Below are 24,837 nucleotides of genomic sequence, written 5' to 3'. Positions count from 1 at the left end.
TCTACAAGAAGAAAGAAGGGATGTCTGTGAAAGAACCTAAGAAGTTCAAGTCCAGAGTAGTGGCAAAAGGGTACTCGCAGAAGAAAGGAATAGACTACAATGAGATATTCTCGCCGGTAGTACGACACACTTCCATACGAGCTGTGTTGGGTTTGGTAGCTGTTTGGGATCTGCATCTTGAGCAGATGGACGTGAAAACGGCCTTCCTTCATGGAGAGTTGGAGGAGGAAATATGTATGGAGCAACCTGAAGGTTTGGTTAAGCCTGGAGAAGAGCATCTGGTGTGTAGATTGAAGAAGTCTTTATACGGTTTGAAGCAGGCTCCAAGGCAGTGGTACAAACGGTTTGATTCATATATGATGAAAATAGGCTATCAAAGGTGCGAGTACGATTGCTGTGTGTATGTCAAGTCCCTTGACCATTCTCCCATATTCCTGCTGTTATATGTTGATGATATGCTCATTGCTGCAAACGATATGGATGACATAAATCGTTTGAAAGGATTACTGGGACGAGAGTTTGAGATGAAGGATCTTGGTGCTGCAAAGAAGATTCTTGGAATGGAGATTCGCAGGGATAGAAGCTCTAAGAGGATATGGCTTTCTCAGAAGAGCTACATTGAGAAGGTGTTAGAACGTTTTGATATGTCGAATTCAAAACCAGTCTCTACACCATTGGCGAAGCACTTCATACTTACAGCAGAGCAAAGTCCAAAGTCTGCTGAAGAACTCAAAGATATGGCGGATGTTCCTTATGCTAGCGCAGTTGGTTGTTTGATGTATGCAGTGGTGTGTACCTGATCTAGCACAAGCAGTTAGCCAAGTCAGTAAGTACATGTCGAATCCTGGGAGGAGACATTGGGATGCTGTGAAGTGGATCCTAAGATACTTGCGAGGTACAAGTGACTATGGGCTTATGTTTTGTGGAGAAGTGCAGGATTCAGTTATTGAGTTCGTGGATTCAGATTATGGTGGAGACCTTGATAATAGCAGGTCAACTACGGGGGTATGTATTTACTCTTGCAGGAGCACCTATTTGCTGGAGATCGGTACAACAAGGTATTGTAGCGATGTCAACCACTGAAGCTGAATACATGGCACTTGGAGAAGCAGCTAAGGAAGCAGTATGGGTACAAGGACTTGTATCCGAGTTGGGTGTTGATCAAGAAGGTGTTCAGCTACACTGTGATAGTCAAAGCGCGTTATGCTTGGCTAAGAATCAAGTGTATCATGGAAGGACGAAGCACATACGTATAAGGTTTCACAAGATAAGGGAGTTAGCAGCTTCTGGAGAAGTTTTATTGGAGAAGGTGCATACGTCGGATAATCCAGCTGACATGTTGACCAAGCCTGTTACAACGGAGAAGTTCAAGCATTGCTTGAATCTGCTCCGTGTTTGCCAATGCTAAGAAGCAATGGAGGTTCCCCCAGAAGATAGACGGGATAAGGAGTTTTGTAGAGATTTTTCGTCAAGGTGGTGTTTGTTACATCTGTGTGTCTTAAATCTCTATTGTACCAGTAAAATGCCCAGCACTCGTGGGTGCGGGCGACACTCGTTATCAAGGTTGACATCTGGGGGTGCAGAGGCCTGCGGCCCCCGCGGTACGATATACCTTTTTCGGTTTAGGAAAGTTACTATTTATATTGGGAAAAGGAAATCGGTTTTTTGAGGCTGTATAAATATGGGTCTAAGGGTTTATAAATTATTATCACATCATTAATAAGAAACCCTAAACGGGTATTTGCCTCAATACGTTTTCTTCTCTATTCTTCTTCTAACCTAAAAGACGGCTGTTCACAACAAAAATATACAGAAAACGAGCTCATTGTTTGTTCGGTCTAAACTCAACCTCAGGGGTCGAACTCGAACTCTTGTTGTACTTAGGCTTACTCTTAGAGTCTCTCCACCTGAAACCACTAAAAAGCTCATCCATATCCTCCAGGTTCCTCCCTTGCGTCTCCGGCAAGAAAGTACAAAAGAAAACCCAAGCCACCGTCAATCCCGTCGAACAAAAAAGGCTCCTACTGTCGTCATCCCTTTAGACATCAGAAGAAACGTCATTGTGATGTTAATCTACTCAACCAAAATAAATAGTTTTGTGCTTCATAGATATGTCATTTGGGACCGTATATCAAGGACGAAAGACAGAACGGAGGAGAGTACAATGGACAATAGTAAGAAGAAAAAACAGAAATCAACAACTAAGTTTGAAAATCTGAAAACCATGTGTGGAGAGGAAAAACCTTATGAATTGCTGGATGGTATAACTTGTGAGAAGAGGATATAGCCAAGCTCTCAATATTTTCAATCCACTGATTTCTTCGTCTTGGATTGTTGGTGGAAGAGATCAGCACATTGTTGTTGTGAGAAAATGTTGCAATCAGGTCTTCAATTTTAAAAGTAAGGTAACGTTCATCCAACAGTACAACCATCCTGTCTAATTTCTCTGTACAGTTTTTAAGCATGAGTTCCACTACTGAAGCCACATGCTCTAATTTATCATCCACACAGTGCTCTCCATCTTTTGATTTAAAGTATTTGTCAAGAAACTCCACCTGTATAATAGAAAATACAAAATCGGTTCATGGATGTAGTCGAACTCAATGATAGCTGAAAAAAAGAGTGAGGTTAATAGTGGTGAATATATATACCGGCATGCGGAAGCGAACCCTTCCACCTACTGTTAGCGTCTCTAAATCAGGTGAGTTTTGTAATAGTCTTTCTATGCCAGGAATAACATACTGACAGATCTTTGTATCAAGAGCCATTGCTTTGACCTTGAGAATCGGGAAAGGAACACCACCAATCTCAGCAAGAGATAAGATCTACAATTCATGATGAATTCAAAAGTTATTAAAACTATATAAGTTCAACATCTCATGAAAAAATAATCCATATAGAAGACGTTGATAGTGCAAACCAACTGATTTTTATAGGCATTAGAGAGTGCAATAATTAATATGAGGCCAAAATCATATATATGTACCTGAATAAAGTTTCTCCCAAGCTTAAGCTTCTCTGCGTTCTTTAACTGATCTAGCATCTTTAACACCACGACTTGGAGAAAATTAGCGTTGAAGTCAGAGTTCAATGAGAGGCAGGAAATTTCCAGCCTAGCTTCGGTTAAAGAAGAGACATCAACCAAAGAACATGATAACTGAGGGTCATACAATCTGAGAAAATGGATGTCTGGTGCCACAATCTGTCTTGGCCCCCGAACCCTCATGTTACGTATTACTTCCAATGTTTTCAGACGTGGAGATTGGCTGAGATCAAGAACATTTAGTTCACCGCAGTGATACAATTTTAAGTATCCGAGAACAGGACAACCGGATAGAATCTTGGCCATAGATTCATCAGAGAGACTACAATTTCTCAAGGATAACTTCTGCAATGATGTCCAAGACACCGTGCACTCGAAAGGAACAATCGTATGGTTATAACAGCTTAACGTAATGTTGAGTTGCTTGAAAGAAGAAGTGTTGTAGAAGAAATCAGGGTGTGAATGCTAAGAGAGTGTCTCTCCAGAAGAATGTCTTTTCGTGACAATAGTGTACTACAAAATATTATTACTAAAAATAAGACTAATGCATACTGAAACGAAAAGAAAGAAAACAAATAAAGAGCTAGTGAGATGAGACACCATGGGGAAGTCTTCATTGCTGTAAGGTTACTATGTGTCTTTTTTAAAGAATTTTTAAGGAAAATTCTTTAAAAAATAAATTTTATTAGCTATAGTTAGACATAATTCACGAAAACATGAAAAGATTGGAAATACTATTAGCTAATATTACCGTTAATTTTCATATTTTTCCATAATATGAAGTAGTAATATTTTAGTTTGTTTTGATCTTCAAAGACGTATATATATAATTTATATAAATATTATATTGTATATAAGTTTTATAGTACTTTTTAATAAAATTATTAAGTTATTTATTAGAATTTTAAAAGTAATAAATTTTTATTTTTGTAATAAAATTTTATTATTATTTTATCTTATTTTGGGAATTTGTAATTTATATACTAATTTTAATTTATTTTTGCGGATCGAATCGGATATCCGGTCGAAAATCTAAAATTATCTGAATATCCAGAGCACTGAATATCCGTGTGGCTACAGATCGAATTTGATCAAATAATTGATTATTATAACAAAATGGATCGGATCAGAATATCTCCAAAAATCCGGATATCCCATTCATGTTCACCACTACATCTATATGTACAAACGGCTAAGTATAATTGTAACAATAACTAATGTATAACAGCATGACAATTATATTCTTTTTAGAAAAAGTTCAACATCAGTTTAATGTGAAGATCACAATATCTAGTTATTTTCTCATGTGACACCAAAAAAAAAAAGATAACACGCGAAGATGTGAAAGAACATGCAAGAAAACTCACCACATATTTTTCTTGCTCAACCCTGCAAAAATTTACTTTTTAAAATACAAATTGTTTTTATTATCTTCTTATATATTTTATTAATCATAAGATATTTTAACAAATGTCAAAGTTTTATAAAAAAAATTAATATCAAATAATCTTTTACAATAATCTTTTTTTGGATTTTAGAAAGGAAAATTAGTATTAAATAAGTTATTTTACAAATTTCTCTTCTTTAAGATTTGTAAAAAGGAAATTTTCTAAATATTACTATTAAATAATTTTTAAATTGAAATTTACAATTAAATATTTTTTAAAATTAAATTTTACTATTAAATTTACGAAAATTATATGAGGCCAAAAACATATATATGTACCTGAATAAAGTTTCTCCCAAGCTTAAGCTTCTCTGCGTTCTTTAACTGATCAAGCATCTTTAACACCACGACTTGGAGAAAATTAGCGTTGAAATTTTCTAAATATTACTATTAAATAATTTTTAAATTGAAATTTACAATTAAATATTTTTTAAAATTAAATTTTACTATTAAATTTACGAAAATTATTTCTTCAATTTCTTTAATTTTATTAGTATATATATTTTTAATTGTGAGTTATTCTAACACAACGTACTTCAAAATATTAAAAAAAAAATTACTATCAAATAATATTTCTAAAAGAATATTATTAAGTAATTTTTAAATTTTCTTTTTTACTATTAAATAATTTCAAAATTCGTTTTTGTTTTTATTTTCTTAGTATATATTATTTTAATAATGATATATTCTAAAGCATGTCGCATTATTAAAAAAAGAAAATTACTATTAAATAATATTTTGTTTAAGATTTTTAAAATGGAAATTTACTATATAATTAATTTCACCAAAAATCGTTTTTATTATCTTATATATTTATTTTAAATTATAAGTAGTTTAACACATATCACAATTTTAAATATATAACTGTCATGTGTCAGAATCATGTTAATTAACAACTTTGAAGAACCAAGTTTCCTATTAAGTAATTTTAGAATATTATTAAGTATTTTTTAAAAATTCTTTTTACTATTAAATCAATTTTAAAATTAATTTATTTCAAAATTCGTTTTTTGTTATCTTAGTATATATTTTCTATATCATTATAAATTTTAACCTCTTTAAAAATATTAAAAGGAAAATTACTATCAAATAATTATTTGCAACTATGATTTGTTTAGGATTTTAAAATAGAAAATTACTATTAGATATACTTACAATTACCTTTTTAACAAAATTTGTTTTTGTTATTATCTTAATATATATTTTTAATTATAATATAGATTAACACATGTCGCAATCTTAAAAATTTTAATGACATGTGTCGCGATCGTGTTAATTAGTAACTTTGAAGAACCAAGCTTTATATAATAAGATTGGAAATAATTAAGTTAGACATAATTATTATGGAAATAATTAAGTTAGATTACTATGTGTCTTTTTAAAGAATTTTTAAGGAAAATTCTTAAAAAAGGAAAGTTTCTAAACAATTACTATTAAACAATTTTTATAATTACTTTCACTATTAATATCATGTTAAAGAAACTATATATATATATATATATATTATTAAGTTTAGTTCTTCAAAATTACTATTTTCCTTCTTACAACACATATCAACGGTCCATTAAAATTACTATCAAATATTTTTAACAATATATATTATAAAAATGGTAATTTTTATATTTTCCTTTTCTAAATACTAATTCATAAATTAAAATTAAAAAGACTATTTTTGTAATGAGAATTTTCTTTTTTCTTAATCTATTTTTTCTTAATCTATTTTAAATCATTTAAAAAAGTTGTATCATATTTTTGACACATGTAACCATCTTAACAGAAAGTTTGACATATGTCACAATTATGTTAATTAGTAATTTTGAAGAACTAAATTTTATATAATAAATTTAAAAAAAGGAAAATTACTATTAATAATATTTATAATAAGGTTTTTAATTATGAGATATATTAACACATGTCACAATCTTAAAGTTTTAATTGTCATGTGTCGCGATCATGTTAATTAGTAACTTTGAAGAACCAAGATTATATATAATAAAATTATTTTAATTTTATTAATTTTACTTATAAAATTATATATAAAATATAAAATTTAGAAAAATATAAAATCTTCATAGAAATTACAATTTTCTAAAATTTATTTATTTTAAAATTTCATAAAACATATAGTTTCATGATTTTTTAGTTTATCTTTTATATCATGTAAAATACTTTTTAAAAAAAAATTGTATAATGCTTTATAGATTTATTTGTATTGGACAAAGTGAATAAAATATCTATAAATATACATGAATATTCGTAGATATTCATTTTTGGATATTTGAAAAGCCGGATAAAACAAATCAAATCGGAAAATCAAATATCCGTTAAGTACAGAGTAAATCACAAATACTAATGTTGTATTATTCAATTTGTATCCATCCCTATCCATCTATAAGACAAACACTTTGGCACGATGTATCAAAACCATATCGCTCCATTAAGATCACCTGCAATGGTGGATTTTGGGAGTCCTTAACACATAAACCTAGACAAATTAGAATATAATAATATTATTCAGCTTAAGTATTGTAAGGATCAAGTCCTAAAAATACTTATCCAAGGATCAATCCTTAGTGACATGGCAAGCTCTTCTCTCTCTCATCCTTTTTCCATCTCCTTGATCGATTCCAAATCTCCTCTTTTGCAAAATTCCAATCTTTTTTTCCAGGAAAGATTGAGAGATTTCAACAAATGGAGGCTACAAGCGAGAAACAGAACAACAACTCAAGGTTCAATTATCTAGCCAGAAAGGAGAAGAGTCTCTGTTTACTGTTGCAGGCAAGGTTCTGAGTAAAAATGATGACGGCCACTTTGTTTTTTTTTCTTTACAGTGCCAAACCGGCGAATGCAATGGAAAAGACACGAAAAGATTCTGTCTTTAAGCTTATCATGTTCTCCTGTCGAAGTTTGAACTCTTAACTGTTACGGAGCTCTAGTTTCGGTAAATAACAGAGACCAAGGAACAATGCATATGTAGTGTTCGATGAAATGCTTGACTGAAATCTTGAACTTCCTAAAAACTCCAAATTAAAGAACACCATTGCACACACATTTTCTACTTAGAATCCTTAACTATTAGAAAAAAAAATAATTAATTTTTTAGTCCTAAGGATTCGTTAGACGAGTCCACCGTTGCATATGCTCTAAGGGTACGAAAAACTTAATGGGTCAAAGTTGCAGTTTCTTGTTTGGAAGGAAAGAAAGTTCAAAGACCATTAACACTTTGTCCCACCTACAGAAATAGGATACACGATAACATGTGTATACAAAGACTACCACACCAAATCATGTGGTACAAAAATCCTCATTTGAGATTTGTAATAGAGCTTGTGTAAGCCTCTTGGTTGCCACAAATGTTTCTGTCTTTCTGAGCAAAATCTTTCAAAGCCAAGGCTTTAAATACCTTTGTAAACAAAACAAAAAATACTAGAGTTGAACCATAAGCTAATATACTTTTATCTTTTATCAGTTCTGAGAATTAGTTTGAATGCCTTGAAATTCAGAATCCCTTCTTGGAACATTCAACTACAATCTATTTCCAAATGAATTATAAGCATACTTAATTCTATTTGTGAAGCACTTCATCAAGATGAGACAAAATCAAACGTCATGTTCCTAAATACTTTCTGTTTGGCTACCCTTAGAGAGAAAACATTAACAAACAACGAAAGGAACGAAATGGAAACGGCCGAGGCTTTAGGTTTCTCCTTTTTGCCACACCACTCATCGGAACTCTAGTTTTTCCTGTCGACGAGGAGTAAGAAAAAGTCAATCCGACACAAATAGTTAAGCTGATCAAAGATTGCGTCTAGATGGTTGATCGACAGACACTGCAGAGACAAAGTGATAAGTTACATAATAAATGACAGTTATGTGACTAGTGTTGGCGATAATCTTGAGGTTAAATTATGAACCAAGTTATACTAATCCTAATCGAGATATGTTTAGGATAGTTAGTTTTAATGAATTTAAGAACTTTAATTTTATATATAAGAAGATGTTGAATTGTGGCATGAACTTAAAAGTTTTTAGAGATTACGTTTGAGTGCTTGAGTTTTTATTTATTTTCTCAAACCTAATAAAGAGAGTTATTCTTTACTCTATGATCATACAATCTTTGAAGTTTATATTTGGTATCGGAGCAAAAATTTTAGTCGACATCTATGGGAAATATTACTACGACAACGACTAGCAAAAAAGATGGTGGTTCATCGTCAATCAAATGTCTTATGCTTACAACCACAAACTATACAGTCTGGACTATACGAATGAAAAACTTAGTTAGGGTCCACTAAGTATAGGTAGCTGAGAATGAATCAATGATGGTAAAACCGACATGGCAAGAGTTCTTTTGTTTCAGTCTATTCTGGAAGGCCTTATTCTCCAGGTGGCAAGCTAAACACATCAAAGAGGGTTTGGGATGCAATCAAAGCCTACCATGTAGGAGCTGACATAGTTAGAGAAGCTCGTCTACAAACCCTAATGACTGAATTTGATAGTTCTAATGAGTTTAGAAACTTTAGTCTCTATATAAGAAGATGTTGAGTTGTATCATAAATTTAAGAGTTTTTAGAGATTGTGTTTGAGTGTTTGAGTGCTTGAGTTTTGAGTTATTTTTTCAAGTTAATAAAGAGGTTTACTTTTTTTATCGTGTGGTCATATAATCTTTGAAATTTATATAGAGATGTTACAAGTAATTGGTAATGGAGTCACTAGCAGATCTAGGAGAATTTTTTAGGAGCACTATTATAAACTTTAAATTAGCCGGGGAATTTTTATATGATTTGAGCTAATTGTTTTTTTTTCAAATCAAAATTTTGAATTCATTGCATGTGACCCTGTCTGTCATAAGCTGCATCCGCCCCTTAATGAAGCCATTTGGTACTCGTCAGTTCATCTTTAACACCATTGTGTACAATAACGTAACCGCTTTAGGAATCTCAGTGAGGTCGGTGAATGGATCTCACAGGTTATTTCCCTGGATAAAACTTAAGTTATCTTATACCGAACGACTTGACCATATACATTATATATTCAATATATAAACATATCTTTGGATTTATTTCATTTCCTCCCAGCGGCGAACCCAAGAATTTATTTTTGAGGGGTCAAAATATAATAAAAAGTCATCTAAACCATTTGATCCTAGGTTCTGTGGGTTCAATGACAGCCTTTTAAACCAATACACCACTTTGATCTATTGGAAACAGCTTACAAAATTCTAGTTTTAATATTTTCTGTGGTGTCAAGTGACACCTATAGTCTTCACTTGGGTCCGCCTCTGTTTCCTCCTATGTAAACATTGAATCAACTTGGTGACGACTGACGTATGCGATTACATCCATTTTGATCATTATGACCAAAAGGCTAAATTGGATGATAATTGTACATAACCGTCAACAAAGTGTAATGAAAACATATGTACCTGTACGTGTGACAATTAGGATTTTTATATGGTATGACGACTTTCTAAAATAATTGCGTGTTGCAAGTGTAATCTATATATTTTTCCATTCAATATCATCAGGCCACACATCTTCTATTCTCTGACATGCAGTTATCTTCGTTATCTTAGTTGCCATACTTACAATAGAAAATGGCAGAGATCTGTTTTCTAGTGCGGTCCAATCAAACCGCTATTTCTGTATTGACATTAGTTTTGACAATGTAATTTGTACATACATGAACCTCTCTATTAGTTTACATGATTCGTTTTAATCGGACTTTGCTTATTTGCTCAACATTTTATCATGCCGACACAGAAAACCTTTTATCATGAAGTGTGAGGCAAATATACACACCACACGAACTACATTTATAGTACATTTCTGTGTCGGGCAAGATATAGGTACCATAGTTGAAAAATCAAAGAAGTCATACATAACATATGATTCATCAAGTATATATCCTAGTCATACATATCAGATGAACTGAACTACATATATATTAGGGTGAGAATAAAAAAACAAACCAAACTAAGCCAAATCTAAGCAACTAAAGTTAAACCAACCCAAGTCAAACCATATTCTATAAACTCAATTGGTTGAATTATAATCATGGTACTCTTTCTGTTTTATAAATAGCATCAATTAAAAAATCACGTATATTTAAATTTTTTTTTACAGGGCAACTTTGTTATACCTTTAATTGACACACTAAATATTTTCTTTATATGCTTAATATGTTTAAATAATATGATTAAAGTTAAATTTAATTTAAAATTCTAATTTGAAGATATAAAATGAGATTTTTTGTAAAGCAAAAATAAAAATTTAAAATGATATTTGTTATGATAGGGAAGAAGTATTCAACTTATGACTATTTCATCTGGTCAGTGTTAAACTTTCAGTGTTTCAACGGTCAATGTTAAAGCTTTACTCTGGAAATTTGCATATAAAGGAATAAAATCATCATTTATGTTGGAAGTAAAGTGAGTTAAATCTATGCCTAACTCCTACTTTACCACAAAGTTGAATATGGTAAACAACCATTAAAAGCATATGATCACAATTCACAAGTCTACGAAACTAATTCAGAAAGGCAGAAAAAACTAATTCAGAAAGGCAGAAAGAAATAAAGAAGATTCAGAAAGTCCAAAAACATTTTAAAGAGAAAAAGAAAGTTCTTAAAGTAAAACACAAACTAAGCATATTTTTCTTGACAGAAAAAGCAAAAAAAAAAATCAAATTATTAAACAAAAAGTTATGTTATTATCATTTTAATGAATCTATAATTTTTTTTACAGAAAGTTCCGTTTTTTTTATTAACCTTTTTTTTTGTGCGACCGTTTTTTTTATTAACCAAAGTTGCAAGTGATACTGTATGAAACCTTGTGCTCGACTGTCATGCACTTTGTCAGTTTCCGTCGGCCCAAAAAAAAAACGGTCGAAAAACAATAAAAAGTTTCTCTCTTTCTCTTCTCTCTCTCTCTCTCTGGCAAAGCTCACGCCGTTTCGTTTCTTCCGCCAAGCTCACACCTTTGCCGCCGGATCGACTCTTCTCCGGCGACCCATTACAGTAAAAGACCTTATCTCCACTTGATCTCTTACATTTGTGTTGTCCCAGTTCCAAAGTTGAAAACTTTCTTATTTCAGGGGGTTGCTTGGTAGTAGCTGTGGGAACTTCTGTGTTTAGCTTCTTCTTGCTAAGTTCTGTTACTAAGTAGTGTTGTGGGTTTGGTTTGATTTACTCGAAAGTCTCTATCTTTATTAGTTTGGAAGCTAATTGCTTTCTTGGACTGATTTAAGTTTAGCTATGACGGAGCCTGCTATGGTGGATAGAGGGATACAGAGCTTAGTAACCGCAAGTAAGCATTTGAAATCGAGTCTAGAGAAATCTAAAGCCATTGGTTCAGCTCTGGAGAGAACCGGTCCTAGGTTCGATGAGGTTGAGCAGAGACTACCTTCCCTCGAAGCTGCGGTGAGACCTATAAGAGCAGATAGAGAAGCTCTTGCAGCTGTCGGTGGCCACATTAACCGAGCCGTTGGTCCTGCAGCTGCTGTTCTCAAGGTGTTTGACGCCGTCCACGGACTCGAGAAGTCTTTGTTATCAGATCCCAGGAACGATCTCTCGGGTTACTTAGCTGTGTTGAAACGGTTAGAGGAAGCGTTGAAGTTTCTAGGTGAGAACTGTGGGTTAGCTATCCAGTGGCTGGAGGATATAGTTGAGTATTTGGAAGATCATAACGTTGCTGACTTGAAGTATCTTTCGAATCTGAAGAAGTCTTTGAAAGGTCTCAGGGAGTTTCAAGAAGAGAAAGCTAGGCTTGACGGTGGGCTTAGGGATGCTGCTTTGGACAAGCTCGAGAAAGAGTTCAGGAGGCTGTTGAAGGACAACAGCGTCCCACTTCCCATGGCGTCTCCACCGTCGTTAGGAGAGCAAGCGTGCATTGCGCCGTCTCAGTTGCCTGTGACCGTGATCCATAAACTTCAAGCAATTCTTGGGAGGCTCAGAGCTAATAACAGACTCGAAAAGTGCGTATCGATATACGTTGAAGTGAGGAGCTCCAACGTTAGAGCTAGCCTTGGAGCGCTTGAATTGGATTATCTAGACATCTCGGTTACTGAGTTCAACGACGTGCAGAGCATAGAAGGGTATATATCTCAGTGGGGGAATCATCTAGAGTTTGCTGTCAAGCATCTGTTCGAAGCAGAGTTCAAGCTTTGCAACGACGTGTTTGAGAGAGTTGGTTTGAATGTTTGGTTGGACTGCTTCTCCAAGATCGCTGCACAAGCTGGTATGCTTGCGTTTCTCAAGTTCGGTAAAACCGTTACCGATAGCAAGAAAGATCCGATCAAGCTTCTGAAGCTGTTAGACATCTTCACTTCGTTGAACAAGCTTAGAGCAGACTTTAACCGTCTCTTTGGTGGAGCAGCTTGTGTAGAGATCCAAAACTTCACGAGAGATCTCATCAAGAAGCTGATAGACGGTGCGGCGGAGATCTTCTGGGAGCTTCTGGTTCAGGTGGAGATTCAGAAGCAAATCCCACCGCCTAGCGACGGTGGTGTGCCTAGGCTAGTCAGTTTTGTAACTGATTACTGCAATAAACTCATAGGAGATAAGTACAAGTCAACGCTGACTCAGGTTCTGCTCATACACAAGAGCTGGAGGTCAGAGAGGTTCCAAGACAATCAGCTTATGGTTGAGGTTCTGAGAATAATCAAAATGATTGAGCAGAACATGGATGTATGGATGAAAGCGTATCCTGATCAAACGCTAGCTCATTTCTTCGGTATGAATAATCACTGGCATCTATACAAGAGCTTAAAGGGCACGAGGATCGGAGACCAGTTAGGAGATTCATGGTTGAAGGAGCATGATCAGTACAAAGAGTATTACGCTACTGTCTTCCTTAGAGACAGTTGGGGTAAGCTCCCGAGTCATTTGAGCAGAGAAGGGCTTATACTCTTCTCCGGTGGACACGCCACGGCGCGTGATCTCGTCAAGAAGAGGCTGAAGTCTTTTAACGTTGCCTTTGATGAGATGTATAAGAAGCAGTCTATGTGGGTTGTGCCTGAGAAGGATCTGAGGGAGAGAGTTTGTCAGCAGATAGTTCAGGCTGTTGTGCCGGTTTACAGAAGCTATATGCAAAACTATGGGCCGTTGGTTGAGAAAGACGCTAGTTCGAGCAAGTACGTGAGGTACACGGTGGTGGCTTTGGAGAAGATTCTCAGCTCTCTTTACGTGCCTAGGCCTATGAGATATGGGAGTTTCAAAGGAACACCGCCGCCGAGTGAGAAACTCAAGAATGATGTTGACTTGAGACGCACTACTTCTGCTGTTGTATGATTGAAGAAGCCATGTTCTGTTGTCATGTTGTGTCTGCTCTTGCATCTCCCGGGAAGCTTATCTTTCAATGGAGAAGCAGATGTAGTCTTTTTATACGTATATAAAAATACTGTCAAATGAGGTATAGCTTTTTTAGTCATTGATCAAGTCCCTTTAGTTCATTTATGTCTTAAGGTTTCATGTTAGGGACCAAGTGAGTTTAGATTATTCTATTTAATGGGATAACCAGAAGATGGGCAATTTTCTTGTTCTTGCTTAGTTGTTGTGCTTACTCATTTGTGACGTTTTATGAAGTTTAAAACAATAATGGAAATGTAGTAGAACCAGTTTTGTTTTACTTGTCTACCAATTTGCTTTTACGGTTCAGGAAAAAGTCGTAATCTGAATGTCAGATTGAGTTTGGATTGTTAATAGTCTCACCTCCAAGGAAGATGCTATTAGAGTTGGTAACACCCTACTGTAGAAACCAGAGCAGCTTTCTGCACCGATGAGGGCAGTACTGAAATGAGATTCCTCACACCTTCTCAATCTTTTGCAAACAAGAACACCACAAAGTCCCCAAAAGGATTCAATCTTCACATGCAAAAGAGACTTTTTGCGTCATTGTTTCCGAAATTCTCTTGATAAAGAAAAATGCTATTAGGAATGTTTTAACTATAATTCACACTATAAGTAGTTTTAACAAAAAAAAAGTTTCACAGTATAAATAAATACAATTTTATGTTTATCGAATTTTTTTTGTGACCAATTAAATTATGTATGCTTTTTTATAATTGGTTAAAATTATATATTAAATGATATTTTTAATTGACAAAAATGATATTTTTAATAAGTAAACAATATTTTTGATATTAGTGTTTTTTAACTAAAACTATCTACAATTCAAAACAAAAAAAGTATTCAGTATCATTTGTTTATGCCATAGATGAAAAAATAGTATTTGTTTGTAACAGTGAACTCATAAAAATCGATTGAAGATTTTTTTAGTCATTTTTGATTAAATGTAAGATCGCTAATTATGTTAACTCTGTGGAGATATCAGTAATTCAGTACGTTATGAATTAGTTAAAATCTTATCTGGGTTTCACTGACTGAAAGTCATTACATTGCGCCTGTTTACAAACTGAAAATCAATAAAATGGAAACTGGATAAGGTTTTTGCTGTCATAAAGACCACCAAACTTTCGCTACACCGGACTTAACGGAGGCAGTAACTCCGAAACTCCCGGCTAAGGTACGAAAGCTAGCCAATCCTTAGCGACCATGTCATCATAAACGTGTCAAAAACGTCAAAGTCGCCGTTAACGACTTTCCCTCCGGAGAAATTCTTGGGTTCACCCCTAGAGTGAACTTTTAGGTTCACCCAACCAATAGGATTTCATTATTTCATATTTAGTATCTTTTAAAAAAGGAAACAAAATATTGTCAAGTTTTATTATGTTTTTAAAATAAAAAATAAATAGAAAATAATAGTAGTAGCCAAAAAAGATTTTTTTTTTAAATATCGTCAACAAAACATTAAACCCTAAACCCTAAATCATAAACCTTAAACCCATGGTAAACTCTTGGATAAATCCTAAATCTTTTGATTTTTTAAAAAATATACTTTTAACACAATCAACTAAACCCTAAACCCTAAATACTAAACCCTAAACCCTAAATACTAAACCATAACCCTTGGGTAAACCCTAAACCCTTGGATAAATCCTAAACTCTAGGATTTAGAATTTATCCAAGTGTTTTGGATTTACCAAGGGTTTAGGGTTTACCCAACGGTTTAGGATTCAGGGTTTAGTGTTGGTTGACGGTATTAAAAGTATATTTTTTTAAACGTGTTTTTGTTTGCAATTATTATTATTTTTTATTTATTTTTATTTTTATTTTAAAATATAATAAAACTTGACAATATTTTGTTTCCTTTTTTAAAAGATACTAAATATGAAATAATAAAATCCTATTGGTTGGGTGAACCCAAGTATTTCTCTTCCCTCGGGGTACTACTTTTAGAACATTTGTGCGTATCTGTGACAACAAAAAAAAAAAACATTTGCGATTATGAATATATATATACGTATATTCGTATCTTCGAGTTCTTTATAATAATAGTTCATACAAAAGCTTATTTTTGTATGGAGATTAGTTCTTTAACCTGCGCGTAGTGGAGCTCTTAACTTACGCGCATCGACGGTTGATGACAGCTGAGCACGATTGGTGGATAAACAGGGGGAGTCTACGTCGAAGAGAAGAAAGGTTAGAAGAGCTGAGGAAAATGGAGTTTCTTGCGGCGCAAGAGAAAGCTGCACCGGCGGCTCTGTTCTTGACGGAGGAATCTAACCGCGGTGAAGTCAGGATCGGGTTAAGGAGATGTGTTAAGCTTCTGTCGGAGGAGATATCAGAGAGTTCTTCATCTGTGGTCGTGTCGGGAGAAAGCAGCCAAGAAAACGAGGAAGAAGACGGTGCCGTTTCGTCACGAGGAACATGGTTTGGTTCCTCCCTGGAAGATTCTCTTCCGATCAAGTACGCTTTTTTCTTTAATCATCCTTTCAGTTTCAAAAAGAAAAATATTAGTTGTCCAAAATTTAATTTACTATCTTTTTTTTCTTTTATAAATTCAGGAGAGGATTATCAAATCATTATATAGGGAAATCAAAATCATTTGGGAATTTAACGGAAGCAAGCAAGGCCAAAGATTTTATGAAAGTGGAGAGTCCGTTGAACAAGAGAAGGAGATTGATTATTGCTAACAAGCTAAGGAGAAGGTCATCCTTGTCATCTTTCGGCATCTACTCCAAGACTACTAATAACCTTAATTCAACGCCTTTACTTGGGTTGCAAGAATCCGACGACGAGGATCACAAATACATTTATTATGATAAAGATAATGATAATGACAGTAGTGATGATGAAATTAGTAAACTCCAAGAGAAGAGGATGAAGATGACAACGAATAATAGAGATATTATGGTTCAAACTCATAGCTGTAAGCTGTTTTTGTTTAACTAGTTTTCAAGATGATGATCGATAATCCTTTTGTTTTCTCCACTAGTGTTCTGTTTTTTGTTTGTTTCTGTTGTCAAGAGTACTAGTAGAGGAGGTTTCGTTGGCAATGGCAATACGTTAATTCAAGATTTGATGAATGAATAATGGTTTAGTCGTTTATACGATCATAAATTTGTTGAACTTTGATTAAAAATGAATTGGATTATTTGTCGATTTTTATCATAATTCTTGCACGTAATCTTTAGTGAATATAGTTCCATTCTTTGACCCAAACAAAAAATATTTCATAAAATTTTGTTAGGTCAACTCGGGTGATATTATGGTTCATACTCAGATGAACAAATCAATATTTGGACCTTATATAGTCAACAATTCGATGCCAGATCTCAGGATTCTCAAGCATATTTTTTCATCAGATCTGGCATCAAATTGTTAACTATATAAAATTAACGATGAACAAATCAATATTTCCAACCTTATATTCGAATCCATAAGACAGGATCAGAAGAAACTCACTATCATTTATTGTCGTTCTACCAACCAGTAGTTGTCTGGTTCTGCCTCTTTCTTTCTTCCTTTGATTTTTCACCAACAAGAATGGTCCTGCTTTGTCTTATATGCATCTCTAGTAACATTTCTCATAGTAGCTACTATAAACCATAGTGGATATACAAAAAAAAAATAGAAAACGACAAAGGATTTCCTGAATTATGGTTTAATCTCCCCAACAAAATGACATCATATAAAGAAAAAAAAAAGACATTACAAATAACACGAGATCGTCCAAGTACTATAAAACGAAGAACACACTCAGCTGTATGAGTAAGAATCCATCCGTACCATACCGGAAACTATACCGGAAAAGAGTGATAAACGATAAATCTCTACATTATTTTGCTTAAACGCTTCCCTCCGTAGTAAACAGGTTAAACCAACAAAAAAAGTTGCTCAAGAGAGAGACAAACGAACGTAGTCTAAACCTGTTACCTTGTGCCCCACCATTCCAAGCCTGTAACAATCAGTTGGTATGGTAAGGAGTGTGAGGATTCAACATGAATAGATCGAAGTGGTAAATAAGAACTAGCTAACCTCAGTTGCTACCCTTTTGTTTGAGGGTGATTTTGTCTCCAAGACTTAGCGCAATCCCTTGCGTCTTGCTCCTTATCCTTATGTAGCCACTCAATGCTCCGTCCGTTTGCTTCTCGATACTCACATTCACTAGAGCATCCTCACCAAACACACTTTTTGCGTATAAGTTTGCTGCAAGGAACCCACATTCTCCGTCTAGTTCAGATCTGCAAATAGGGAGAGACGCACTAGTTAGTAAGAAGAGTTTCGGTCTACAAGAGAAGAAAGAAGGAATAAGAATCTGAACTTACGGGCCAGTGAGACACTTCATGTTTGTGGATTTGATAATGTGGTCGAGGAACTCTCTTTCGTTCTCAATCTTGGTGTTCACAGCAACCTGACATGAAGACCACAACGGAAACGGTTAAACACCAAAACTCGAAACAAAGTGTAAAAGGTTTCGGTGTATGACCTTGTTTTCCCATTCAAACTCTGCCCACATGGTTCTGAAAGCAACATCCGAGCAAACAGCAGGGGAGATATAATCCATGATATCGATGTGAATGTCGTTTAGTACCACCACGTTTCGCTCCATAACATTTGATGTCTCATAGACGATGTTCCCGAATATGACTCCGGTCTCTGTGGACGAGACCTTGATGTTTGCTTTTATCTGCATGCTCGTTGCAGGTGCAAGGCTATAATTTTGAGGACGCTCAACAAGCTTGAGATCACCCATGGTTGCTAATTCCAAGCACAGATTCTGAAGAGTTTCCTTTGTACGGTTGATAACGGTAACCTCGAGTGCGATGTCGTAGTGATGGACTGTCACATATGCTTCAGCATAGACTGGATCACTGAATCCTGTGAGTTGAAGAATACGGTTGAGTTTGTTCGCATCGTTCTCGTCCTTTGTGAACTCTCCAGTAGCACGCTTCAAGTCATCTTGTACCTGGTCTTCCAACTCAAGTTGACTCATTCCCTGAAAAAAAAACTTATCATCAGTTATTTGATATAGTGACCCAAAAAAATGTAACCAGACTATAAACTTCTGTTATCTTTCAATTTGAGAAATGGTAACCCATAAAGCAGAATCTACGTATAAGACATGAACAGATTGCCAAGAAACTCATAATAATAGTAAAGACAATGAAGCAAGCGACAGTTTGGAAAGTAATATTACCTTCCGGCTCTTTAGATGGAAGAAGTCAATTAGATCATCAGGCTGAGCATGAGTTGTCTGGGTCTTTGCCTTAAGTTCCTCCATCTCTCTAAGTTGTTTTTCAGAAATCATCTTGACAAAACTCTGGCGGCAGGATTCCAACCATATCTTTTTCATCTCATCTTTCCTATGGCAAAGCAATTTTATGCACAACACAATCCTCTCATAAGAATCATTATCAATAGGGTGTGGGGAAGCAGGAGATTGCCCGAGTTGCAACATGGAAACCATGATCAGCAAAGCCTGTGTGACTGTCTTGTTCACTTCAGTTTTGGATGACTGAACCTCCTCCAACCTGAGAACAAGTTTGGTCAACGTGCAAGCAACCACTGATCCTAGGAAAAAATCGCCAGTTAGAAGCAGTGCTCTCAAATTTCCAGAAGTCAATGCTCCCTGAACAACTGCTGGTGTTGAGAATGTGGTTTCAGAGGCCGCGCTTTGGGTAGCATAAGTACCATCAGCAAGAATCACAGGCTTTCTAGAGGACACCATAGCGGAAGAGGTTGGCTGAATCTTCTTCGAAGTCTCAGTTGGCTCAGATTCTTCGGAGACAGAGTAGAATGGTAAATCACCAAGGCATTGCTTAATGGTTGAAATGCCACTCTCAACTTCCGAAAGTGAAAGGCAATACTCCCCAATAATCCACAGTGCACAAGGGCAGACCTTTCCTGCGCGGATCTGATAGAACGTGTCCAGCAACCTGGTTATGATTGAAACTCTCAACTTGGGATTTGTTTCTATTATCTCTCTAACAAATGAAATCACGTCAAGTGCTGAAGCCACATTGCTATCTCCCAAGAAATCCATTAGAAGATGGACCACGGTGCTTGCAACTTCGGGGAACTTAACTGCACAGGCATGGATTGCTTGAATAAGCATTTGTCTGTACTCTCCATTCTTCTCAAGCTCTCCACTCTGTGTCTTCACAACTTCTTTCTTCAACACTTGAACGACCTCATTAATGTTATGATGAGTAATCAAATCAAGAGCAATGTCAAGTGTCTTCCTGCGAATATCAAGGTTCGGGCTTGAGAGTACTCTGAGCACATCTATTATTAGCTCAACCATGATATCTCTGTGCGATGACTTAAGCTCACTCAACCGATCGAGCAAAATGAGCTTCACATTGTTGTCACTCTGAGAAAGAAGAAGTTGACAGTAGGTGTTGGCAGCAGCCCTAATAGCAGTAGGGGCAGATGAGAGAGAAACAAGCGTCCCAGCACATTCATAGATAACTGCAGAGGAAGTGGCACTCAACAGAGAAATAATAATCTTAATATATTTCCCCTTCTCCGATGGTTTAGTCTTACACACACTTCGAATCAGCTCCAGCACCACCATCTGAAGCGACTCATTCCAGTCTGAAACCTTGTCAACATTGCTCAGAAGATAATTCACAGCTCGTTCCTCAGCACACGTAAAAAGCATCAGAAACGCATTTCTCTTGGCAGACGGATCTTGTTCTGTTGACAAAGCTTTCTCGATCATTTCAGGTGCATCCACGAAGAGCTGCTCACCATGTGGAAGCTTATAGATCGACATGACGGCCAGAATTGCATTCCTACGTACAAAAGGATGGCGGTGCTCCAGATTCTGCAACACTGATGGAGTCAAAGGCTCCACTATTTCAGTCTCCTTCAACCGGCAGAGAAACCTCAGCGTCACTCCGCGAATGTACTCATTAGGATGCATAAGGTTGTTCCGAAGATTCTGGCAAATCAAAATCATCTCAGGCAGCACCTTCCCTCTGGAATCTGTTTTCTCAATCAGCTCCAGGTACAGCAGCAGAAGCTTTTGGATCGTGTGGTCCTCGGAAGGCAGCACGTATCTAATAATAGTTATGAAAAGCTGAGGAATGGTTTCGCCGTTCAGCAAAAGCATAACCGCCTTCTTCATGGCATCAACTTTTGCTTCCACATCGTTCCCTTCTAGAGCTTCTTTAATCTCCTTGGCAACTGCTGGAGTCCCTTTGTCGTAGTGTACGAGCAAGGTACTAGATTTGTCCATCTTTTAGAGCTCTGCAAAGAACGTGAAACACAAACCAAATTGAAAAAAATAAAAAAGACTTCTGAGCTCAAATGAAAAAGAAAATCATGCAAGGAGCACTACTGATAAATAAAGGTACAGATCACATAGTAACAAACAAGATAAGCAAAATGTTAATGTTTTTTGCGGTTTCGAGTTTTAGTTACTGAGCATAAGAACATTACTAGCTTCATCATCACTGCTCAAGTAAACTTTATACAAGAAATTTTAATGACTACACAGCAATCATCTACACCTCTCTGCTTAAAATTCCAAACAGTGAATGAAGCATGTCTCCGTATTCGACCTTCAATTTTTTTTTTAAAAAGGACTGAATAGAATCAACACCTCTGTTCTCCAATCCATGGTTTAATGAGCAAACATCACAATTAAAGAAGATAATTCGAAAATGTCGTAAAAAAAACTTGAAATCCTCAGATCCAGCAATGAACATCATTATACTACAAACACAATCAAATCATTAACATAAATCATAGTTTCGGATCCACTAAGATCCAAAACGAATGCAATCTCTTAACTCCTACGATTTGAAGAGAAGCGATCAAATCTAATCAGCTGCATAAACAGGAAAATGGTGTTCCTAGAGGAGTCGGATCGAGATCAAACAGAGGACGTCCGAGAAAATCGATACATTGTAGATTTACACAAGAGAAAAGGCATAAGGAGATGGATCTCTACGAAGATCTGGATCATAGGTCGTAGATAAGGAGAGAAACGAACCTCAATGTACGAGATCCAGAGAGAGAGAGAGAGAGAGAGAGAGAGAGAGAGAGGAGCAGATCTACGGAGTTGCAAAGCTTTGGATCCCAGAGAGATTTTGGATCTCGCGCAACGAACACTCACGCAGAATCGAGTGAGATGAATATGTACTTTGTGATATGGTGTTTGTTTACTCGTCGAGATGCGATATTTATTTTCTTCTGCTTTTGTCTGATTTGGAAACGAAGAACGGGGAAGATCGAGTCAACCTTAAAAGGCCCAGTGGTTGATTGATGAAAAGCCCAATTCTATGGTTGGGTTGGGGGTTATAGTGACGAACGTTTCTAATTGTTATCATCATGTTCAAATCAATCTCTAAAACAACCATACGCAAACTCAGAATAAAAGTCTCTTGTTTTAAGGTTGTTTTTCATATTATCTTATTTCGTTTTCACATATTTTTGATTCCTTGTTATTGGCTCGGTAGACTGAACCCTGTAAAAGCTTTGTTTTCTTCACTATTATTTTATTGTGCAAATTTTGACTCCTACATATAATTTTTCGCCTCAACTGGATTAATTTACTTTATTTTTTGGCATAATGCTAAGTTGTGGATACAGTGAACTCTGTGCTATTAATCACCTAACCGCTAACTCATTTCCTTGTTCCTTCTTTACAGCGTGCATACACGCAAGGGAACAATTTATTGCTCGATGGTGTTCATTACAAAGACTGCACTCCTACTCAATCTGTTCCTCTCTCCCTGATGCACAATCTGGAAATGTAGATGCACCTTATCAGCTTGGATAACAGAACTAATGCAGTTTGGACGAGAAGAAAGACCAAATCACAAAAGAATATGAGCAACCAAAAAGATGCGTTGTCTGTTCTCTTGGTTGCTTGCGCAAAGAAGACAATCCGAGGAAACATTGAGACCCCAACCCCTTAGCTTATCCATGCTTGGGATGGAGCCTTTGTAAAACACTGAATGATGCCATTGAACAACAGGAATCTGAACCTGAAGACGACTTCAAGTCTCTAAAGCTGTGAAAGTAGTTTTGGGAATAGCATTCCGATTTTCCTTATATAAGTCATATCCACCAAGTTAATTATTCATGTTACCTATGGCAGAGAGTTCTTGAGAAGAGTGAGTACACGCCAGTATCAAATGCCAAAAAAACCATAATTTATGTAAACCAAAAAGACATACACGCACAATACTAAACAAGTCAACAATAGATTTTTTTGAACAAAGTCAACAAAAGATTAAAAAAAAAGATATTTGTTTCAATTAAAACTTCAACCGCTAGACAAGACACCAATCATCAAAACCAAAACACTCCATAATATATTTTTAAGTTACACAAATTTCAAACCCTTTTGTTTAATACTCCCTCTGTTTCTTTATATAGGTAGTTTTAGCCAAAAAAAATTGTTTCACAATGTAAGAATGTTTACATAATTCAAATCAACTTTTGCATTAATTAGATACTGTGTGACCAATACAATAATACATACATTTTTGTTATTGGTTGAGATTGTTTACTAAATGCTACTTTTTCAAAAATAATAACTTTTTGATATTGAGACTTTTAACTAAAACTACTTACAAATAAAAACAAAGGGAGTATATAATAAAAACAAGCAACATTTAATTTTAAAACCAAAAGTCTCTCTAATTGCTGTTGACATCTGGTGGTAAAATTGTTGTTGTTAATGTTGGATCACCTTTGGAGAATCTGTTATCTGCTATTCCTATCTTGACATCCTCTTTCGAACATATGAATATTTCTTTCGCCATATTGCAAAATTTGCTACACATAAATAAAATTACTCACTAAATTTTGCAATTAATCTAATAAGAAAAAATAGAAAAGAAAGCAAAACTTACGGCCAGGGATCGTCTCCAAGAATCATCATATCTCCCTCATCATATATGAAAAACATTTTCCATTGATTGTGCATATGCAACTCGCCTTTGATATCAAAGAGTCTTTCTATTTCATCGATCAACTGATTGTATCCATCAAATATAGTTAAATCTACAGTCTTCTCTATGACACCTTCCATATGAACCTGGTCAATAACCATATGAGCATATGAACTTTATGGTCATTTAATTCTATTTAAAATTATTCAGTTTTAGTTAAATCTAATATTAGAATAAAACTAATAAATTTACCTAAAACACAACGTAACCTTTTACTAAAAGCTATGTTTTCTAATGTTTTAGTTGTACATCATAAATAGTTTAACACTTGAATAAAGATGGTGATATTTTCATACCTTAGTAAGACTTCTAGCTTGGACATGGTTAACAATTTCTTCTTCTTCAAAGATTTTAGAAATCTTAATTTTTTTATACGAGTCAATAGGTTTTATTGAATCCTTTGTTGTAGCGGGAACTGTTAGATCAACTCCAAAAAGTCTGCAGCTAGTAGTTGCGGTTGTGGTTGTTTCTTTCATTGCTTGAACCATTTGCTCATTGTAGTTTGGTTTAGACATGGTTGGGAATGAGTAGCTCATGGAAGATTGTATGCCCGAATTTCCAACTTCTTGTCCTTGGGATAAGGTAGGATACCATATTTTTGAACATATGCGCATCAATATAATGATAACTAATTCACAAAGAAGTTTTAACTTATTGAGCAGTGTTTACTTACCAAACTCATTTACTTCGATTTGACATTTATGTTTTAGATCATCTGACTTGAAAATTGGTGATGAATGTGTTAACAACTCAATTTCCCATGGAGATACCTTATCAGGTCTTGGAATTGTTGCAGCTCCATCCCATTGCACCTATAAAATAAAGTTTATGGATATTATATATTACTCTTTTTAAAATATATTCAAAAATAATATATGTAAGTGGAACTAATATTCTTACTTCTAGACTTCGCCATTCTGAATCTTTCCAATGAGTGGAGAAATCTCTCACTCCTACTACTGTTCCATTGTATCTGTTGTAGTAAAATCATTTGTGTAAGTAATCATATTTTGAAAAAAAAAATACAAGTTTAA

At 35.1% G+C, this 24,837-nt stretch overlaps 4 protein-coding genes and 1 pseudogene across 4 annotated transcripts; 2 read left to right on the top strand and 3 right to left on the bottom strand.

Annotated features, from left to right (window-relative positions):
* Positions 1–1,822: 1,822 nt before the first annotated feature.
* On the bottom strand, positions 1,823–4,826 carry LOC108819922 (probable F-box protein At1g60180). The gene is made up of 5 exons (XM_056992829.1): positions 4,770–4,826; positions 2,987–3,508; positions 2,652–2,825; positions 2,224–2,555; positions 1,823–2,036 (listed from the first exon to the last, which is right to left on the bottom strand). Exons 1-5 carry the CDS (start codon positions 4,824–4,826, stop codon positions 1,823–1,825), a joined length of 1,299 nt encoding a protein of 432 aa, XP_056848809.1.
* A 6,521-nt stretch (positions 4,827–11,347) lies between these two features.
* LOC108823070 (exocyst complex component EXO70A1) lies at positions 11,348–14,117 on the top strand. The gene is made up of 2 exons (XM_018596299.2): positions 11,348–11,507; positions 11,585–14,117. Exon 2 carries the CDS (start codon positions 11,745–11,747, stop codon positions 13,776–13,778), a length of 2,034 nt encoding a protein of 677 aa, XP_018451801.2. The 5' UTR covers positions 11,348–11,507; positions 11,585–11,744; the 3' UTR covers positions 13,779–14,117.
* Positions 14,118–15,845: 1,728 nt separating this feature from the next.
* On the top strand, positions 15,846–16,904 carry LOC108819920 (protein OXIDATIVE STRESS 3 LIKE 5-like; annotated as a pseudogene).
* Positions 16,905–17,460: 556 nt separating this feature from the next.
* LOC108822116 (coatomer subunit beta-1) lies at positions 17,461–22,029 on the bottom strand. The gene is made up of 6 exons (XM_018595136.2): positions 21,835–22,029; positions 19,030–21,086; positions 18,319–18,828; positions 18,158–18,243; positions 17,868–18,073; positions 17,461–17,787 (listed from the first exon to the last, which is right to left on the bottom strand). Exons 2-5 carry the CDS (start codon positions 21,073–21,075, stop codon positions 17,869–17,871), a joined length of 2,847 nt encoding a protein of 948 aa, XP_018450638.1. The 5' UTR covers positions 21,076–21,086; positions 21,835–22,029; the 3' UTR covers positions 17,461–17,787; position 17,868.
* Positions 22,030–23,378: 1,349 nt separating this feature from the next.
* LOC130498905 (auxin response factor 13-like) lies at positions 23,379–24,609 on the bottom strand. Its single transcript, XM_056992730.1, has 3 exons — positions 24,100–24,609; positions 23,705–23,889; positions 23,379–23,627 (listed from the first exon to the last, which is right to left on the bottom strand). Exons 1-3 carry the CDS (start codon positions 24,415–24,417, stop codon positions 23,489–23,491), a joined length of 642 nt encoding a protein of 213 aa, XP_056848710.1. The 5' UTR covers positions 24,418–24,609; the 3' UTR covers positions 23,379–23,488.
* Between the last annotated feature and the right edge of the window lie 228 nt (positions 24,610–24,837).

Source organism: Raphanus sativus, chromosome 8, assembly GCF_000801105.2.
Source record: "Raphanus sativus cultivar WK10039 chromosome 8, ASM80110v3, whole genome shotgun sequence".
NCBI classification, from domain to species: Eukaryota; Viridiplantae; Streptophyta; class Magnoliopsida; order Brassicales; family Brassicaceae; genus Raphanus; species Raphanus sativus.
Note: the sequence above shows the minus strand (reverse complement) of the source record. Positions and strands in the feature narration are given on the sequence as shown.

Excerpts from the sequence above, each read along its gene's own strand:
- LOC108819922 (XM_056992829.1), bottom strand. The coding sequence starts at position 4,826 with ATGCTTGATCAGTTAAAGAACGCAGAGAAGCTTAAGCTTGGGAGAAAC. Across the intron at positions 2,826-2,986 it reads TTGGGAGAAACTTTATTCAG|ATCTTATCTCTTGCTGAGAT; the intron begins GTACATATATAT and ends CATGAATTGTAG. Across the intron at positions 2,037-2,223 it reads GTTTTTCCTCTCCACACATG|GGATGACGACAGTAGGAGCC; the intron begins GTTTTCAGATTT and ends TGATGTCTAAAG.
- LOC108823070 (XM_018596299.2), top strand. The coding sequence starts at position 11,745 with ATGACGGAGCCTGCTATGGTGGATAGAGGGATACAGAGCTTAGTAACC.
- LOC108822116 (XM_018595136.2), bottom strand. The coding sequence starts at position 21,075 with ATGGACAAATCTAGTACCTTGCTCGTACACTACGACAAAGGGACTCCA. Across the intron at positions 18,244-18,318 it reads AGTTTGAATGGGAAAACAAG|GTTGCTGTGAACACCAAGAT; the intron begins GTCATACACCGA and ends TCTTCATGTCAG. Across the intron at positions 18,074-18,157 it reads ATGAAGTGTCTCACTGGCCC|ATCTGAACTAGACGGAGAAT; the intron begins GTAAGTTCAGAT and ends CCCTATTTGCAG.
- LOC130498905 (XM_056992730.1), bottom strand. The coding sequence starts at position 24,417 with ATGCGCATATGTTCAAAAATATGGTATCCTACCTTATCCCAAGGACAA. Across the intron at positions 23,890-24,099 it reads AAGCTAGAAGTCTTACTAAG|GTTCATATGGAAGGTGTCAT; the intron begins GTATGAAAATAT and ends GTTATTGACCAG. Across the intron at positions 23,628-23,704 it reads CTTGGAGACGATCCCTGGCC|CAAATTTTGCAATATGGCGA; the intron begins GTAAGTTTTGCT and ends ATTTATGTGTAG.